Source organism: Alligator mississippiensis, chromosome 1, assembly GCF_030867095.1.
Source record: "Alligator mississippiensis isolate rAllMis1 chromosome 1, rAllMis1, whole genome shotgun sequence".
Classification (NCBI taxonomy): Eukaryota; Metazoa; Chordata; order Crocodylia; family Alligatoridae; genus Alligator; species Alligator mississippiensis.
The window spans coordinates 217,314,266-217,334,670 of NC_081824.1; the positions used below are offsets into that span (position 1 = coordinate 217,314,266).

A 20,405-nucleotide genomic window follows, 5' to 3' on the forward strand; every position below is an offset into this window, starting at 1 on the left:
ATTGACAGAGAAATATATATGATGTAATTCTGAAGAAACAAATTAGTGGGATAACAAGTAGATGGAAATGGCTGTAGAAAGAGAAAAAAATAAATGTTTTTACAGTCTTATATAAGTGCCTACTTCTGGAAGGTCAAATCTTTAATGAATGAAATGCATCATTGATTTTTTTGATCTCATGCAGGGTAGCATGTTTAATACCTGGAAGCCAATGTGGGTAGTACTACTAGAAGATGGAATTGAATTTTATAAGAAGAAGATTGACAACAGTCCCAAAGGAATGATCCCTCTAAAAGGAAGTTCTCTTACTTGCCCATGTCAGGATTTTGGTAAAAGGATGGTAAGTATTTTTTACAGCTGTTGAATGCCAAGAGATGGCTGACAAAGTACTTAATAATATGCCTTTGGGCACAACAATGTTAAAAGGCCATTGGTCATGTAGTATTTAGCTGTGATTTTTGTTGCTGATGCTGATGACGATGATGCCACATAATAGGTAAACAGAATTGAGCCTGCTCAGTATTTGGATGGCAGACTTTCAAGGAAAACACAGAATGTTTCAAGATGTGATGCTAGTATTTTTACCTTTGTGGTTTTCATGCATCTGAATCTCTACTGAGGTTGTGTTAAGCCATAATTTGTTAGTTCCACTTTGCTGCTGGAGATGTCATCTCTTTTAATAAATGTGGTCACAAAATATTCAGTGGTGCTTTTTTCAAAAGCAGGGGTATGATAAATTTATCATTGCTAAAGGGAAATAGATGCCTCATCAGCTGCCTTAAATAGAAAGGAGACCAAAGTCTGATTCGACTATCCATGAGAAGCCTTGTCATAATTTTTCACCTTTCTGTATATCCTGCATTTATTTGCTTCACATTCATGTATTATGGATGAGTGACAGGTAGAATTTGTTATTAGCCATAGTTGGACCACTGGTTTTTCAAACATTAGAGAGAGTAAAGCCTGAAAATCAATTAGTTAATGACTAGGTTGCAGGATGGGAGAAATGTAAAAAGTCTAAATAAATTAATAAATATCAGACAGGGGAGAGAATAATGGATTATCACATAGTTGGCATTTTAATATTTAGTTCTGCTGTTTGGAATCTGTGTTCTTGCATTAGCCACTAACAGGTCTCTATTGGCTTGGCTCCCCTTTCTCTACCAGGAAGAATTGCAGGAGTGAGTTATGACTCACAAGGGTAGCTTGTGCAGATGCTGCAGTGCAGTCCTAGAAACATTTTCCTTATGAGGCATTCAGCTGAAACTCAGGCAGACGATAAAAAAAATCCCATGATGCAACTTGAAACTCGGATCGAATCAAGTTCAGGCTACGGCTGTCACTCAAACAGAACTGCAAGAGTGTTACAGGCATTTTCTTTGGAACTGAGAAGGGTCTATAGTTAGCAGTTAATCAACCGTGTGACAACGCATAACAAATTTCAGCGTCCCTCTGCTTTACCAAACATGAAGGAGGAGCTAATGAATTAGGCAGCTCAGAACGAGTGAGGGTTCTCATCTGGTTTCAAAGTGTGCAGGGACATGCCAGCTTGAAGAAGGAGGGGTTCATTCAGGACCTGGTCAAAGGCTACAGAAGTCAATGGGAAACTTTCCACTGCCTACAGTAAGCTTTAGATTAGACTCTTGGTGAAGGCAAATGAAATCCATATAGCAGATCAAATCCATGTGATGTGCTTACTAAATTGGGAAAATGTGATTTCTGACTGCATGAATAGCTCAAGAATCGCACATCCTAACACTTTGTTGGTCCATCTCCTGAGGTTTTTTACTTCAGTTTTTGTCCCAGTTCTTTCTCAGGCACAGTTCCATCCCAGTCACTGGGGCCTTCCCTTAGGGACAAGAGGGGAAAAAGGGCTTCAGGATTTGGGGCATCACATACTAAGTGTCATGTGATATGTAAAGTCAAATCTAAAGCCCATTGAAGTAGATGGAAGGAATGCCACTGCGTATAGCAGGCTTTGCACCAGGTCTTGACATCTAAGCCAGCATGATTTTGCTGCAGCCTTGTAGACAAGTTCTTGAAGGGAATTCTGTCTTAAGATCTGACCTATTAAAATGCTCAATAAATAAGAAACGGCCATATTGTAAATTCCTTACTCTTAAGAAAAGGCCCACTGAAATTGTCTAAGTAGCTGCTTACCAATATGAACCAATAAAGCGTTCGTTATCTGGACCAAAATACATTTATCTCTCAAAATGCAAAATCTTTGCACCTGTATTCCAAACTTTGGGACAGCTCTGAGTTTACTTTACATGGTTTCATTCTTTGCCTAATTCCAACTGGCTCGGTGCTAACACAACCAAACTTCTGTTTTCTGATTGAATCAGCTTAATGTGTAGCAGCTGATAACTTTGCTGGACTACACTCACTTGCACAGATAAGAAACACTCGCCTATCCCACTCAATTGATGCTACAGATAATTCTGTGGGTGTTTCTGAAAGTATGGTGGGAATTAAGAGACACAGAAAAGTGCTGCAAGAAAGTGTGTTTGTTCTGATTGCACAAATTTCAAGAAGTGTTCCATTGGTTTAAGGGGGGTTGTGGGATGCTATATTTAGTCCCTCCCAGAGGGCTAGTACAGTTAAGACATCCAGATTCTGTATGTAATAGCACAGAAAGGGGTGATGTAGCTATCATCACAACCAGCCTTCTTTGACTCCCTAGCCTGAAGGAGTATGTATCCATTTACAGCTGGGCCAGCCTTTGGCATGAGTCCAGAGCATGGCTAACTCACACTTTCAGAACCTGAGTAAGATGCTTTAATTGCACTGCCAAGGCTTTCCTCTTTGTCACTTAGCAATGACACCTTTACAAGTCATTGTTGTTTTTATAGTTTGTCTTCAAGCTCGCCACAGCCAAACAAGAACATTTTTTCCAAGCTGCCTACCTTGAGGAGAGAGATGCCTGGGTACGTGACATAAAGAAGGCTATTCAGTGCATTGAGGGAGGCCAAAAGTTTGCCAGAAAGTCCACCAGAAGGTCCATAAAACTGCCTGAAACCATCAATCTGAGGTTTGTGTTAATGTCTCTCTTTCATAGTCTCTTTTCACCTATAGGAAATAGAGAGTTGTACCAGATCATGTAACATCAGACTGAATTCTCCAGCTTGTAGAAGGGATTCATTCTCTTGCTGGCAGGTCCGTGTTCCCCTTCTGCAACTCTGATGACTACATTTAATTTGTGCAGCAAAATGCATCAGTAACAGTGATTGTATATCCTTTCAAAATTGGTTTTTATTTTTTTTTTTAAATCTATAACATGACTTAAATATGAATTGGGAATTTCTTTATAATAATAGCAAATAAACATCAGTACTGCAGCCACTGAAATATAAATAAATTGGATATATAAAGCACTGCTAATGCATTTCCAAGCAACTGTATGTCTTGCAAGCAGCTCTAGTTTGGATGCTTCAAATAAAGTAAAATTGAATTTCATAAACGTTCAAGTCACTATTCAGACTAGAAGGGGAATGCAGACATGTCTGCCATGCCTCTGTAAGTATCAGTTTAGCAAAGCCTAAGTATTTAACATGGTCAAATGCCGGTGTCCTTTATAGGCATAAGTCCCCCCCCCGCCTATTAAAATAGTAATTTTGTAAACAGCTTTATTACTATCATTGACGTCATATAACACCTAGCAGCCTGAACAAGGCCAGAGACCCATTGTACCAGACACAATGAATGAGAATTCCTAACCCAAACAGATTTCAATTTAAGAGTGAAATCCTGGCCTCTAAGTCAGTGGTAAACTCTTCTTGATATTAAAGGAGCTCAAGTTTTTATCTAAAAAAATGGGAGTTGATAGCTAGGTATTGCCAACAAATTGGCAGTGGGCTGGGAAAAGTACACATAGAATAATTAATGAGGTCTACCTGACAAAGGATCGATTAATGACTCAGGACTTGGCCCAGAGGATTCAGTTTTGTTTGCCAGTTGTACTGGGTCTTCAAACAGTGGAAGTGGAACTGTAACAATTAAGCAATAAGTCACTGTAGAGGAAGGAAATTCAGGGCATGAAATGCTGGGACTACTGTGGCACCTCCTAAAGCATGATCATGTTGAAGAGAAGTGAGCATAAAGGTCTTGGTCTACCAGTTCTCAAATAGCACAGGGAGAAGTTGTAAGAGGAACTTAATTGAGTTAGGAACTGGCAGGTAGGAGTTCTGCTAAAGTTCTTGTAATATGGCATCTCTCCCTTCATGCTACAGATGCTCCTTCTTGTTCCCTTGCCAAAGCAGAACCAGTGGGCCTCATGTACTTTCACCATGGTCCAGTGTCTAGAGGTAGTAAAAGAATCAGACTAGGACCTGGTGAGACCTCCCAATGTATCTAGCTCCATGTAGTCACATGACTTATTTGCTTTTCAACTAAGTCCTGCAGTTGCATTGAGAGGACCATTTAAAGTGTTACTTGGTGGCCTTCAGGTTCTTCACGCTGGTGATGACATTCTCTTAAGATGGCTAAAACAAAAGTATGGGGAACTGTAGAACAAAGTTTTTGGGGTTTTTAAGACCCAGCTAGACAAGCCTTGGCTGGGATGATCTAGTTGGAGATGGTCCTGCTTTGAGCAGGGTGTTAGACTAGATGACTTCCTTAGGTCCCTCGTTTTTTATGATTCTATGATTGTATTATTGTGCCAGATGGGTAGAGCTGTCCATCTCCTAACAAGTCTTATGCCTCTTTTTGTGCACAGTGCTCTGTATCTTTCAATGAAGGATCCAGAAAAAGGAGTAAAAGAACTGAAGCTGGAAAAAGACAAAAAAGTGTTCAATCACTGTTTTGCAGGTAAAGTGCTCTGTGTAAGAATAGTACAGCAGGGCTCAGGTCTTGACAGTACCAATGTACAGCAAAACACCCTTGAGGCTTTGTAGGGCCAAGGTGACCCACATAAAAGTTTGAAAGGAAAAGCTGGCACAAGCTTTCTCAGTCAGTAGAGAGCGTGTTACTGTTGAAGACTATTCAGAAACATCTGCCCTGGGCCAGGTAGAGGGTTAGTCAGGATAGAAGAGACTGGGCACATCTACATGAGGTGCTAACTGCACAGTAGCCTAATAACACTGAGCAGTAACGTGCCAGGCAAAAACCATGCTAATACACTACTGTGTAGTAGGGCTGTGCGAAACAGCACCATTTCACTTTGACTTATGTTTCGACGTTTCAATGGAACAGTGTTTTGTTTCGAGATGATGGTGTCGCTGTAGACGTAGTCTTTCTAGACTTTAAGAAGGCCTTTGACACTGTCTCTCACCCCATCCTCATCAATAAATTAAGTGACTCTGGCATAGATGCCTGCACAGTTGGTTGGGTAAAATATTGGCTGATGGGGCGCACCCAGAGTAGTGGTGGACGGGTTGTACTCAACCTGGTGAGATGTGAGCAGTGGGGTACCCCAGGGCTCGGTCCTATGAGGAGAGACTGAAGGACCTGAACCTGTTCAGCATCAGCAAGAGGAGGCTGAGGGGAGACCTAGTGGCTGCCTACAAGCTCATCAGGGGAGATCAACTGCAAATAGGCAGAGCCCTTTTCTCCCCAGCAGCATCTGGGGTGACAAAAAACAATGGTAATAAGCTGATGGAGAATAGGTTTAGGTTAGAGATTAGAAGGCAATATTTTACAGTTAGGGTGGCCAAAATCTGGAACCAACTTCCTAGGGAAGTGGTCCTCACCCCTACCTTGGTCAAATTCAAGAGGAGGTTGGATGATCACCTGTCTGGGGTCTTGTGAACCCAGCATTCATTCCTGCCTATGGCAGGGGGTCAGGCTAGATGATCTGTTCAGGTCCGACTATGAGTTTAGTTTCATTTAGAAAGCACTGTTCTGTTTTGTTTTGTCAAAACAGTTTCGAAGTTTTGACGCTGTTTCAACATTTTGCTGCTTCGAAACTCAAAACGTTTTGAAACTTTCAAAACGTTTCGACTGGCCTTGTTTAGTTTCGAGGCTGTTTCGAAGCCTTCTGTTTCATTTCAATTTCACTGTTTCAAGCTCAAAACGAGTCGAAACAGCGTCAAAATGAAACAGCTGGCAAAATTTCACACAGCTCTACAGTGTAGTAAGCGTCTCTAAACAGCTATGCACTAGTTAGTTAGTTAACCAAATACTAAACTTAATGCACAATAACTACAGTGCATTAATGAACCTGTAGACATGCCCACTGTGCCCTATTCCAATGTGATATGAAACAGGGGAACAGATTTAATGAGTTTTGAAAAACTGCTGGATTGTCAAGGAAATTCTAATGGTAACTGAAATGTTTTTGAAGTATTGCTTCAGGGTTTCTGTGAGCAGGCTGTGTTCCTGTTCAGTTTCAGTTTGGTGCTGGAAGGGTCAAAAAACCTCTCCCTCTTTGTGGGGTAATGAATTAATAAGAAACCTCAAAGTCTCTCTTTTCTCACATTTGGCTGTTCTTAGAGCTACTAGGAGTGTCTACACAAGACACTTACTGCACATTAGCCTAATAAAACTGTGCAGTAGTGTGGCTGTTAAAAACCATGCTAATAGCCTACTGCACAATATTATTAGGCTAATGCACAGTGCCATAAAATAACTCTACAATGGCACTGCTGCGTAATAACTCTAGTTATTGTGCATTTAGTTAGTGTTTATTAAGCAAGTACTAAACAAAATGTGCAGTATCTAAGGCGCATTAATGAACGAATAGATGTGCCCACTGAAGGCATTAATGTCTAACCTTGAATCCTCTGAAAACTGCAACCTTTCAGCTTTTTCAGTGCAGTTAATGAACTACTCTTTCCTCCAGTGAGTCAGCAAAGCCACCACTTACTAAGAGAAAAACCTGGCTGCCTACCCAGATTAGCCTATCCTATTTGTCATTTAAAATGTCCTTTGAGAAATTCATGAATGTCTCTGTATATTTAATAGGGCTTTCTAATGGTTATTATCTTGGCTAATTACTTCATTAATACATTCCTCTGTTTGTTATCTTGTTACTAGGCACATCTGTGATTGACTGGCTGGTATCAAGCAACTCGATCCGAAATCGCAAAGAGGGTCTCATGCTGGCCTCTTCCCTGTTAAATGAAGGCTACCTGCACCCTGCTGGGGACACTTCCAAAGCTGCTGCTGAAGGATTGTCAGACACTCCCTTTCTGGATCTTCCTGATGCCTATTATTACTTTGTAAGTGTTGTGTGCTGTTCTTCTGTCTTCTGAAGTGCTTGAACTTTGACTTCCTGCTTTCTGGTCTCACAGAAGGTTTCTCAAGTCCTAGAATAGGGATTGTGTAGACATGGAATTCCACATTCAGTGTCTCTCCAAGGCTCCTGAAACACAATACAATTATGGCATGATAAATGTGTTAATCACACCATAAATAACAATGGTGATACATGTTCAGGTGATATATAGCATCATAAAGTGGCAAACCAGCCACAATATGTGGAACATCTTTGTGGCTTATATGCATGGCACCATAAATTGAATGTGTAGTACTCTTATGCTGATGCTGGCATGGGGACTGGCATCAGAACTGGAGCCCTGGTCCCACTGCCAAAAAATGGCCTGCTGGGGGAGAGGGTTGCAAGATTCCCTTGTTGGGAGAACCACAAGAACTGCAGAGCAAGGCTCTTTAAAATTCCATGTTGTCAGGGTGTTTAGATGCTGTGGGGCATGGAGACCCCAGGATGGGGGAGAAGCATATTGATTCTGGAGTCCCTGGGCTTTAAAAACTGTGTGTGCAGCAGAATTGTACCAGGGCTGGGTTGGCAATCAGCTGATTGTTAAACATGTCCCAGACAGCCCCAGGTTTTCAACTGGTCCCAGACAATCTGGGGTCTCCAGTTGGACCTGGGGCTTTTGAGGCCTGGTGCAACAACCAGCATTGGACAGCCATGGTTCTGGAACCAGCGGGGGACATCTCTGGGTCTGGGACAGAACTGCTTGATCCACATGATCTGGCTGGGGGCAGCTCCACAGTGATGCAGTAGGAATGTTTTGCCCCATTCCAACCACTGTGCATCTTGCTATGCACATCTGGAATGGGCAAAACATTCCTCCAGTCTCAATCATGCCACTGCTTTAACATACTTTAGGGGCCTAAGTGACTTTCAAAAGAGACTGGCATAGGTTAAAGTTTTAAAAAGGACCCAACTCTGTAAGCTTGCCCTGTGATCTGACTACTACACATCAGGAAATTAGCAGTACTGCTGATACTGGAAGTCACGAGTCATCAACTAAACAGTGAGCTGAGCAGTTCAATGAAGGTGGCTAGGCTTGTTCTGCAGTTCTTGTTGGAAAGATGTGTTCGAAACCATTCTTTTTCTATTTTTTGGTCAGGGAAGGCTGAGATGTGATGTAGCACACAAGTGGAGTAGGTCACCCCAAACCATTCCCAGACAAAGGAAAGCTGCTTTCTTTAACATTTTGTTTTGTTCCTGCCTGATATAGTTCAGACTATTAGTCAGATAAGTAACCAGTGTTTTACAGGAGGAATTCATGATTATGCTTCAAGACTGCAGTTACATAAAGAACATGAAAATATCACTCACAGAGTTAAAATACTATTTAAAGATGTCAGACTTATGCAGTGGCATTTATTCAATTAAATAATTAAACTTTTAAAAATAATTTCTAATTACACGGAATATACCTATTGGGGACAGCTGGACTTCAATATGATTTTTGGTATGAGTAAGCAGTGCAGATTTGGCTCCTTTATTTATATTCATAAAACACCTGTGAGGGAGGGAGGTTGTACTTCTGGTGAAATTAAAGCAGAGAACTTGTGCCTTGCCTTTAGCAAGATTAGCAATCATATTCCTTCTTCCTAGAGCACGGTGCTCTGTTCTGTTCCAGCTTTGTACTAGTTCTAATGCATGCCATAATTGCATCAAGAAAGCATGAAGAAAGCGTCATGCCCTGTCACTAGTGAACTCAGCCTTACAGAAAGCATAATAATTTTCCATAAACCATGTAGCTGTATTTGCATATTTTGAACTCTGCAGTGTTTCAATAAATTGCATCATACCAATCTGGTTGTGGGATTCTTGCAAAAGGAGTCTAGAAATGCACAAGGAGTCTTGAGAAATCTCAATTCCATTCTCACTTAAAAACCCCAGAGAAAGTGTAGGATATTAACCAATTTAGGAACCATAGATCACTTCTATGGGGCAAGAAGAGGTGAAGCATAAGAAACAGCATTTCCTGCTCTGTTCTGCTCTCTGGAAGCTTGTGGTATGTGTTGTTGAAATGATAGGCCTGGCTGGTCAGACAAAGCATTGGATGGTGGCTCTCGCTGATATCCTTCCTCCTCAAGCCTATAGATACTGGCTGTGTTGTACTTAGCTTCCATATATTCCCCTCTTGATACTGAAGGGGGTCAACAGGAACAGTATGGAAATGCTGATACCATACCAATACTCCAGCATGCTCTATGTCTCCTGAGACATGGGCTTTCCATGAACTGCCATCCTTCAGTGGGATGGTTCCATGAGAACAGCTAGTAGAAATGCAGAGTTTCTTGGCTTTTTTGGGGAGATCTTTTGAGTGGACTGGCTAATTTGGTCCCAAGACTTTTATCATAGGTAACAAAGAACTAAATCCCAAGCACAAACTGAATTCCTTTAAGTATAGAACCAGGTGCCAGCAGTGTCGTTTCTGAATATTTTCTTTTTTGTTGTGTTCACACAGCCAGACAGCGGGTTCTTCTGTGAAGGGAATTCCAGTGATGAGGATGTGGTCCTGAAGGAAGAGTTCAGGGGCATAGTGGTTAAACAGGGATGTTTACTAAAGCAGGTTGGTATTTCACTTGCACTGCTATTTTATTACAGGAATAACATTACTGAAATATGAGAATAAATGTTATCCTGGAGTTTCTTGAGAAGTCAGAATTAAACTGATCTCTGTTATACTTGACTGTACTATAGTAATGACTGGTGGTAGCCCTACTCAAGATAAAGGCCTCATGGTGCTTGGTACTGCACATACAGATAATGATGGATACTTCCTGCACCAAATAGTTTTGAGTTTAAATAGACAAGGCAAAATACAAAATAAAGAGCTGCATCTGGTCACTAGGACAACTGGAAATAGACCCCAGGTCTCAAGACTCCAGCACAGTGGCCTTATCCATTCAACTACATTGCCTCCTAAACTGGAATAAAGTCCCAGCTCTATCATGATTTTTTGTATGTTCTCAGACAAGCCACTTGCTCATTGTCATAACCACTCATCTATACATCAAGGACAAAAACTCCATGTTCTTTCCTTTCCAATTAGATTTAAGCAATACACTGAAACTCACTTGTAACAGGGTAGTCTGTCCCCTTAAGGGGTAGCTAGCCCTGTTAAGGACCTTCAGTGGTGGGGCATTCTGCTTTGAAAATCTCCCAGAAGAGAAAGCAAGAGAGAGGAAAGTAAGCTGTGAGGAGAAGCCAGAGCAGAACGTGACTTCTCTCCTAATATCCAGAGAGGACAGAGGATTTTGGTTTGGTTTGGTTTATTTTGTTCCTTTTGTAGAGACTGACATTTGTGAAAACAGACTTGTCTGAGAAACTAATAACAGATAACTCCTGCAAAGGGCAGTAGGATGCACAACTTGCTTATGCTGCTGTAAAACCCTTTCTTTCTGAGACCCTTAGGAATGCGACAGCAGCTGGATATGAACAGAGAAGTCAGGCAAAATCAAAATTCTTCAATAACAATATGAAGCAGAAAAATGGAAAAGACATCAGATCTTGTTAAAGGAGATGAAGTATTGATGTTCTTCCTCCTCACTAACCAATTTAAACCAAAATTTTGGAGTCAGATAAAATTTAAGTCTTGGAGTAATATGGCAGACTCCATGCATGCATGAACACTCAGGAGCATCTCAAAGGAAGCCTCATGCTGTGATATAATGCAATTTTCAGTCCAAGGAGTGGAAGTTAGTAGAGTTGCTAGTGTAGAGTAAGTCACCTGTGCTTCTAGGAGTGACTTTGTAATAACAGAAAGCACTGGACCATTGTAACCAGATATGTAAAAGACCTGTCATATTATCTAGCCCAGGGGTGGCCAACCTGGACTATGGGTGCCACAAATAGGGAAACCTCTTTGTGTGGCATGCAGCAGATTGATGGGGGGAAGGGGGTAGAGGGCAGGCAGCACAGTGGTAGACAGGGTGGGGAGCATAAAATTGAGCATTGGATCAGGCAGAGAGCACAGGACAGGGAGCATAACAGTAGATTGGGCAAGGGAAAGGGTAGGTTGCCAACCCTCCCAGATTGGCCGGGAGTCTACTGGAATCAGCATCGATCTCCCGGTGACTACTGAAAGCAGTCCAAGAGTTTGACGTGAATGGGTTGAACAGTACAATTAGTGACACTATGTTATGTTGGAAAAAAAAATCTCCCGGAATAGCTTCAGTCAGAGTTGGCAGCCCTAGATTGGAATGGCATTGGGGGAGGGTACAGGACTAATCTGTGGCACGTCTGACAAAAAGGTAGCCCCCACATTGATCTAGCCCATCCCACCATGGATGCAAGTGACATGAAGTGCTGATTTCCTGCTTCAAAAGTTATTCGTAGCAATACCTCACTTCCTTTGGAGACTGAGGCCCTGCTGTTGCAATGAACTCTGTTGACTTCACTGGGGCATAGAACTGCCCACATAGTTCTTTCCAGTGTGCAATGCATGCTATAGAAAACCAAGAGGTACACTGCTAGATATAGATGTTGGATGTTGTGGTGCCTCTTTTTTGTCTGTGAAAACTTTCTAGTTCGTTCTTCAGAGCAGTAGAGAGAAAAACAGCTTTTTCTGAGCTGTCTGCTCCCTCGTTATTGATGTTTAGATCATAACTGTAACTTTTATTGACATGTGATTTATCCCTTCATTTCTGTGAGTGTTCATTTCCACATACACACCACTGTTCACTCAGGTCTAGTGAGTCAGAACTTTCTTGAAATAAATAGTAGTTAATTGAGAAACCAAAATATTTGGAAATACCTAGAGGAAATGATGATGGCAGCCTTTGACCACTATTAGTCTGCTTTATCATCCACTGTAAAACATGGTGGACAGGGAAAAGCTATAATTGCTGAGGTGTTGCTACTTCTGTCTAGAAAGTCTGTTTGTTCAAGATTAAAGTTGTGGCTAGTAAAACCACCAATTAATTCTAAGTGGAAGCTAATACCTAACTATGGGACTGGGAATTCGTAGCAGTGAACCCTCTTCTGGACGTAGGAGCCTGAGCTAGGTTTTTCTTTTTTCCTAGAGACAGTGTCTTACTCCATTATAGCCAATAGCCTTGGATCATAATACTTACTAATGGTTTAAAAGACCTGTTTGCAAATCTCCGTTCTGCCTAATTTGGAGCAGAGAATTTTGTTAAGGTCTCACACCAAGTGTATGCCCTAACTGTTGTGCTGTAAGGTCCAAGGACTCTTAGGAGAGTCTCTCTCATGCTTTCCCATTGAACCTGTCCTTCTTTAAATATTCATTGGGTAAGAAAGAGAAAGATGATCAGGAATTTTCAAGGGAGGTAGAAGAATAAGTTTCAAGTCCCTGCTTTAATGAGTAGTTTAAAACCAAAATATTAGCTTTGCTTCTGTTTTCACATTTTCCATTGCGTGTATACATTTTCTTTTAAATGAAGAATATTAAGTTACCCTTAAAAACATTTCTTTAGGGGCATCGGAGGAAAAACTGGAAAGTGAGAAAGTTTGTTTTAAGAGAGGATCCTGCATACCTGCACTACTATGATCCAGCTGGGGTGAGACTGTCTTTCTATTTTTACTAGCATCCTTCAGGAGCATTCTGTAGAAATGCTTTCCAGTTAGAGATCAAGAACCTGGCCAAGTATGTCTGTTGCTATTCTGTAGAGTAGGGCTTTCAAAAAATATACCCTCTTTCACACCTTTTGTGGTTCTGTATTTGTCTGAGTATAGCTGATACATTGGTTGAAGAGATCAGACAATCCTGCCCATCCAGTTTGTACAAGTCTCTACAGTCTTCTATGAAGTTGAACTGAGGAGGCGAATTCCCAGTTAGCAGAGTCTGTATTCCAAAGGAGCTCCTTGGCTTACATACAGATTTCCCCATGTCCCACCATGTGTGGGTTGGGGATCCCCACTGCCATTTTTCATAGATTTGTGCCATACTTACTCATTAGACATTCCTGCTTCCACCCCAGAGCAATCGTCCCGTATATTTGGCCAGTTTTAGAAACAAAAATGTTTGTTTTTTAAACTGTAGTAATGATGGCTTCTTCCCCCCCCCCCCAAATCCCTGTCAGGGAGAAGATCCACTAGGAGCAATTCACTTGAGGGGTTGTGTGGTGAGTGCAGTTGAAGACATGCCAGATGGTAAGGAGTCCATGCAAACAGTGCAATGCTTTCAGCATACATGCATACAGCTTTCAGCATACATGCATATACATCTGTCTGGATGGAGTCATACAGTGTCCTGGTTCCAAAACAAGCAAGCCTTACTGATGATAGTGCTTTACAGCTATCCGACTTCTTCCATAGTGAAGGAGACTCCACTAAAGATATACAGGGACATGTATGTCTTGTCATCTCCCAAGGGCAATTTCAGCCTTGACTGCTATGTGGGAGTAACCTGCAGGGCTGTGTAAATTGAGTTTACTCTGGTCCCTGACTATTGCAGTAGGAGGGGTTAGACTAGAGAGCAGTTGTTCTGCACATCATCTTCTCCACTGAAACCAGGGAAAATAGGTTGGGGGGAAATAGTCATGGGTAATCTTCCTAAGAACAACTTCATCCCTTATGCCAGGACTGTCCAACTGTTGACTCATAAGCCATAACGGATCAATATATGGCCCCTAGGCTCCTGCTTGGCTGCTGCTCACCCTATCACTCTGGCTGCTGCAGTGTTTAGGCTTTCCCTCCCTCAGGTTTTGCTTCCTGTTCCTGCCTTAGAGGGTGAGACAGCATAGCCCATATAAGAGATCTGAGGTGTGCAGTGCAGTGAGAGATCTGAAGTGGTGGTTGCTTGTATATGCGGTGTAGCAGTATGTGTGTGTTGGGGGGGAGGAGGGGATGGAGGATAGGGGATGGAGGATGTGGGGCTGGGGGAGACTGCCTGCACACAAGTGCAGCAGAAAGAGGGGTGTGGCTGGGGACCCATGGCTCCCAAGAGAAATTGGACAGCCCTGATCTATACAATACATTCCTTTCGATTCCCATGCTCCCTCATAGCATGAAGTCCAAGGATGGCTTTTAGCTGCTTGGCTTCCAGGGGAGCTGTGCTGGCAGGAGGCTTGGAAACCTGGAGTCCTTATGGTCTGGGATGGGGGGGGGGGGGGGGGGGGGGTTTGCAGGTAGCCTTGTCCTGCTGGATGGAACCGCCTGCATGTAGCTCTTTCTGAATTTGCAAAGACCCTGCCCTTGCCACAGATCTAGCTTAGGGTGGCTCACATTTATTTGTGGACTTGAGTTTGTAGCAGGGGAGCCTGAGTTTGTAAAGGCACAAGGCAATAATTGTGGTAGAAAGGAAGGAAATTCCCACAGGGTGTTTCAAGGCAGGAACTCTGACCAGAGACTTTCATAATTTGCTGCTCTCTTCCCTTTAGCCAAGAAGCATGAAGCTGACAGTAACCTTTTTGAAATCATCACAGCAAACGATGTGCACTATTTCTTGCAAGCAGCCACCTCTACAGAGCGCACAGAGTGGATCAAAGCAATTCAGTTGGTTGCTAGGACCGGGAAGTAAATATTTGCTACCTGCAAAATGCCTTCCACTCTCAACCTTCCAAGGGATTTTGAGATGTAAACCAGAGAAAGTGATTTAATCCGGACATCTTCCATGTTTCAGGGATGTATTTGGTAGCCGTGTTGGTCTGAGACAAAAAGAAATGCAAAAATCTAGAACTCTTGGTTCAGAAATGATACCTTTTATTAGACCAACTGAGAAATTGCAAAAAAAAAATCTTTTTCTGCAGGCTTTCATGGGACCTGGAGGGATAGATTTCCAGCTTCAGCTTCCTTTGTGCAAAATTGAAGTTTATTTCCTACATATGGAAACTCTTTACCATCTTTAACTTTCCATGAGCATGTTGAAGGGCCTGTGAGCCTGAAAGTTTGCAGAAAAAGATAATTTTGTTGCAGTTTCTCAGTTGGTCTAACAAAATGTATCATCTCTGAACCAAGAGTTCTAGATTTTTGCATTTCTTTTAATCCAGGCAGGCTTCCTAAAGCCTGGAGTAAAACAGGCTGTTTAATCTCTATAGTGGATGTTAAAACTAATAAATTCTCAGCACTTGTATTCGGAAGATTTTACTAATTTATAGCATAGAATATACTTCACTAACTTGTGTTGCTTTTTTATTATTGGGCTATCCTGCGAACACCTAGCTCAGCCTTCTGTTTCCATTGAAGAGAATGAGTGTTATCATTAATGTAATTAAGGGCCAGGATCTTACCATTGATGTAAATAAAAATGACTCAGACATTCTAATGTCATCCTGGCTTTGTAACTCCTCTGCATTTCAATGCCTTCAAATAAGTGAAAGAAAGAAGAATTTCACTTTCTTTGTTTACCAGCCAATGGTCTTTCCTGTCACATTTGCACACACAAGCAAATCTCTTACAGTCAGGGAGTAGAAAAGACCTACTTTAGCAAAGCTAACTTCCTCCTTTGCAACTGTATTACTTATGAATGGGAATGGACTCACAGCCAAAGAGCTGTCTGTCCAGAACTAGTGCAGCACAGGTAGCAGCAACAATGCAAGCTTTCCCCTAGCACTCCTTCTGCTACATCCCCACCTCCAGCCTGTGACAGAAGAACCATCCCTGAGATGAGTTTACGTTATTCTCCATACTTCATTCTCTTTGCTTTTGTCAAATTTCCTCACAAGAAATGGGGTGGAGGTCACCATTTAATTTTACAGAGACCACCAAATTAGCTGGTAGAGATCCACTCACTACTGACCCAGGCTGGATTTTAACCAAAAATCTCCTAGGGGGAGTTCTATAATCAATTAGTAGATCCTTAAGCCATTCAGTAGATGGCTTTTCTTTGTCGAATACAGGTGCAATGTTTAGCTCTTTGCTTTAGTTATGTTTTTTTTAAAAAGAAAGAGGGTACTTGCATCTCTGCCTGGAATTAATATCAGGGTGGTGCCATTTGTCTTGTCAGCAGCAGAATCTTTGTTGGACTGCATATGTCCATCAAAGGAGACAAGAATGATGGTATCTAGGCAAGTGTGAAAGCCTGTCCGAAATGTCAGATTCTGTGTAAAGCTCAGATCTGGTGCAGATCAGCAACACTCAGCAAGTTTGGTTTGGGTAAGCAACCAAACCCACAGGTATTTATTCAGGTCTCTTTGGGTTATCACTGATTATGAGTTTTGATAACTTATCAGGCACTTTGGATTTCAGGCTCTCTATATTTTACTACTTTTGCTTCTGAGTCCAGGTGACACCAGGAACTGCTGAGGTGATCAGAAGTGGAGGTGTGGGGTTAACCAAACTGCGTAAGTGTATTCGTGTTCTGGGAAAGTGTATTGGCTAGTGTTAGGCAATACACGTACTCTTTATACTTTGACAGCACCTTGTATTCAAGGATCAGACAACCCTTATTTTACTCAAATGAGATCTCCTTCACATTGGTCAGATTCTGTATCCCTGATGTGACTAGTCACTTTAGCTAATAAGGCTTCTTCTATGAATGAAGTTTGTGGCTAGGTACAGACATTCAAAAAGCACGAAGCAGAATTGATTTAAGTTATGCAGTTTTCTGTAAGCTGCGTAGTTTAGATTGGTAACTGTCATGGGACAGGGTCCTTAAGGATGGCTGTGATCTCCTAAGGCCCCTTGACCATGCCAATTCGGCCCAATGGACACCCTCAGTTCTTGCCTGCCACGTCTTTGATGCAAATATAAAAATAGGGAGGCTGCCTTTAAGTCCTCTTGGACATGGTTTGTTGGACTCTTTGATCCCATGGGGTCCCAGACCCCTTGTGGGTCCCATTTTACAATGGGTGTTTCAGGGCACCCTAGCCTTATGGGCTACATGTGTGGCTCCAACTGCTTCTTTACCACGCCCCAAGCCTTGCAGATGGTACTGGCATTGTCGTGCCTAGGCCTCATTATGATAAGTGCTGCGTCCTCTCTGACACTGGGGTCTGTGCACCCCAGATGCTGTGCCTTCTCTGGCGCCAGGGCTCTGTGCACCCCAGATGCCGTACCATTCTCTGGTGCCAGGGTACCCAGCTGCCATGGGCCCCCAATAAGGCCTCCTCCTTCCCCAACTACCCTCACCCAAACCACCAGTCTTAGAAAATGGCAAACAAAACATAAGCCCCTGGGCTATAACATAACACAAGCTACATAAGATGTGCTCAGCCCCTCTACATTACCCAGAGCAGAACTTAGTCAGGTCTCTTCCCTTCACATGCTTCAGGAGGGCTCCTTCTCCCTTGGCCATCAGCAGAGAACTGCCTCCTAGTCCTTGTCCTGGGGTTTATATGGGCCCAGGGCCCTGCCCCTTCCGGCCAGATGACCAGGTGCAGGTGCAGGCTAATTTCCTCATTAGCTAGCTGCCATGGCAACCTGCACCTGGGCTCCTGTCTGGCTCTTTGGGCTCTTCCCAGGCAGTTTCTGGTCTTTTAGGAGCAGGCACTTAAGTGCCCTGCGACAGTAACTAACAGAACACATATTTTCTCTTTGGTGGGGGGTGAATCTAAGACTGATTTAAAAGTGGCAAAAACTAGTCTATCAGCCAAACTTCTGTTCTGTTACGGGTATAGACCAGTTTTGTGTGTTGAACTTCTGTTCTGTTATGGGTACAGACCACGCACCTGCCTGGCTTTGAACGCCTGCATGCGTGCTGCCTTGGCCTGTACTGTAGAGGGCGCACGCTCTTTGGCTTCATGGATTCCCCAAGGTGGGCTTCGGTTGTCTCTCTGGCCGCCCCTGAACTCGCCTGCCACGTCTTTGAATGTTACTTCAGTGGTGGGGGGGTAGCCTTGAAGGTCCCCTCAGGGATGACCACTCCACTTGCGGGATGTTCATGGGGCTCCACCTCTCCTACACCCCAACCTTACGCCAAACTCTGGCAGGGCGCCACGTCTTAACACAGCCACCTCTTCTCAGTGGATATTCCTTGTGCCTTATTGTGTCCCTCTTTTCTCCTTGGGGCAGGATCATTAGTTGTATCAGGCCTGATGTCTGTTAGTTGTTTCAGGCCCTTTGAACCTGTTGGCTCTATTCCTGGGGTCAGCATGGGTTCCCCTGTCAAGCAGGGGGAAAGAAAACAAAATGAAGAAAAGAAGAAAAAAAGAGAACCCCTAAAGGGCCTTCCTGTCTGATGTCCTACCGGTTGGTTCTTCCCGCACTCCTGCCTGTGCTTGGCAGTACTCCCCTGATGCTGGTCCTGCGGAGTCTCTCTTGCCTTTCCGCTCCCAGCCCAGCTCCCTAACCCAGTACCTGGAAGCGGCCGGGTGGAAAAACTTCTGCTTCCCCGGAGTTGGTCTCAGCCTGTTCCTCCAGGTCACTGTCCTGATTGCACTGTTGTTTGGAACCTCCGCCACCAAACTTCCTTGGAGGTACAAGAGGGAAGTCACCCCCAGTGCTCCTCCCCTCCTGGGGCTCCACCCTGGTACCCTCGGTGCGAGGGAGCCCTGCTGCGCCAGCTGCCGCCCATCGTCCGGGCGTTCCCTGTTCGTGCCGGCTCTGTCCTTTGCAGGCATGGAGAGCCTCCACCTCCTCACTTGCTCTCCCCGCCTAACTGCCAGTGACTGCTTTTATCCTTGCCAGCTGGTGCGTCCCTGTGACATCACCCACCGGCTTTAATTGCATAAAGGCATGGCTTGTGAACTGTGCAGGCTTTTCTCTTCATCCCTCTGGCATCGTTCCTCCTACAGGTAAGTAGTTATCTTGTGCTTCCCTCTTTATTTCGATGTTTTTTTCCATGCTGTGCCCTGCAGGCACCCCTTCCCAATCCCTCTTCTCGGTCTCCCCAGGGCAGACCAGTTTCCAATCACTTATCCATGGGTGGGCAAAATGCAGCCTGGGGGCCGGATGCGGCTCACCAGGCCATTCTATCCAGCCTGTGGGGCCCCTAAAAAATTTAGAAAATTAGAATTTGTCTGCCCCTGGCTGCCTGTCATGTGGCCCTTGATGGCTTGCCAAAATTCAGTAAGTGGCCCTCCACCCGAAATAATTGCCCACCCCTGACTTATATCAGTAAAAGTGTAATGTTTGTACCTGGCCATTAGGTTTAGGCTGCAGATTCTGTTTTTCTTGTGCAAAGACATATGGGCTTGGCCACTGGTGATGTGTAGGGGGTGCATGTGGGTGCACGTGCAGCCCCTGAGATTGGCAGTGCACCCCCTGTGATTGGCTGCCACTGCTGCTGCTGGCGGTGCCTGCAGGTGGTCGCTGCTCACTACCCCTCCCCCCACTGCCAACACTGCTGATGGTGTCTGTGGGCGGTCACCGATCGCTGCTGGCCACTACCAACACTGCTGTCGGCAACTGTGGATGGTCACCAACTGCTGGTCGGCTCAAACACTCCCCCCTGCCACCAACACTACTGTGGCCACCTGCGGGAGCTCCACGCTCACCACCACCACACTCCAGCCACCACCACTACTGCCGCCTCCACCGCTGCCGTTGCTGCCTGCAGGCGGTCGCCATACTCCACCTCAGCCTCCGGAGGGCATGCGTCGTTGATGGGCTTGGCCCTCCACTTCTATTAATGACAACTCAAGAGAGTAGTATTGCCCGGGTAGTGCAGATTATGACATGCTGAGGTCCTAAACTATGTCTAGGTTAAGAGGCCCCATACAATAAAAATAATCCACAAAATCTATGAAAATGGATTTTCATGAAATTTTAAGATTAATTATTGTTATTTCTGCAAAAATTTATGAACTCAATATGAATAATAACTGTGGAGCCATATATATGTATATTTTTATTATATTAGAATGAAAATGTCCAGTTTTTTTTTCTTATTTAGAGGCCCCTCATATTGAGAGACCCTCAGCTGTAATTTAAGTAGTTTAAGCCTAAATCCGGCACTGTGCCTGGGTGTAAGTCCATCTCTGTTCAGAGGCACCACTCAGACAGCAAGAGAATAAGGAGCTAAAGGAAGAGACCTCAGTATCCCTTTCCATTTTCATATTGCCTACAGCCTGCTTGATAGAACACCACATAAAGTGTTCATCCTCCTTTCTGGCAAATACCAAAAACCCAAGACACTTCCAAGCTCAGCTACCTCCCTCTGTCACACAAAAGCATGCTGGTGACCTAGGGATGTATTTGACATGGAAGATGCTGAATTTTAGCCAATTTTGGATTTAAACGTCATTGCTGAACAACAAGAAAGATTTCTATACCTCCCTGCCTTTCTGCCATCTGATACCACTTGGAAGGACTCCTGCTCCTGCCTTATTTGCACATCAAAGAGAAAATCAGGAATACA

At 43.6% G+C, this 20,405-nt stretch overlaps 1 protein-coding gene across 1 annotated transcript in view; it reads left to right on the top strand.

The window, feature by feature from the left end:
- PLEK (pleckstrin) overlaps window positions 1-15,436 on the top strand; it is a 35,908-nt gene extending 20,472 nt beyond the window's left edge. Inside the window, exons 4-11 of the mRNA XM_019500775.2 lie at window positions 185-340; window positions 2,856-3,034; window positions 4,718-4,809; window positions 6,976-7,160; window positions 9,669-9,773; window positions 12,643-12,726; window positions 13,249-13,318; window positions 14,548-15,436. Of these exons, the coding sequence (XP_019356320.1) occupies window positions 185-340; window positions 2,856-3,034; window positions 4,718-4,809; window positions 6,976-7,160; window positions 9,669-9,773; window positions 12,643-12,726; window positions 13,249-13,318; window positions 14,548-14,687 (1,011 nt within the window). The 3' untranslated portion in view covers window positions 14,688-15,436. The remainder of the gene's footprint in view (window positions 1-184; window positions 341-2,855; window positions 3,035-4,717; window positions 4,810-6,975; window positions 7,161-9,668; window positions 9,774-12,642; window positions 12,727-13,248; window positions 13,319-14,547) is intronic.
- The last annotated feature ends 4,969 nt before the right edge of the window (window positions 15,437-20,405 follow it).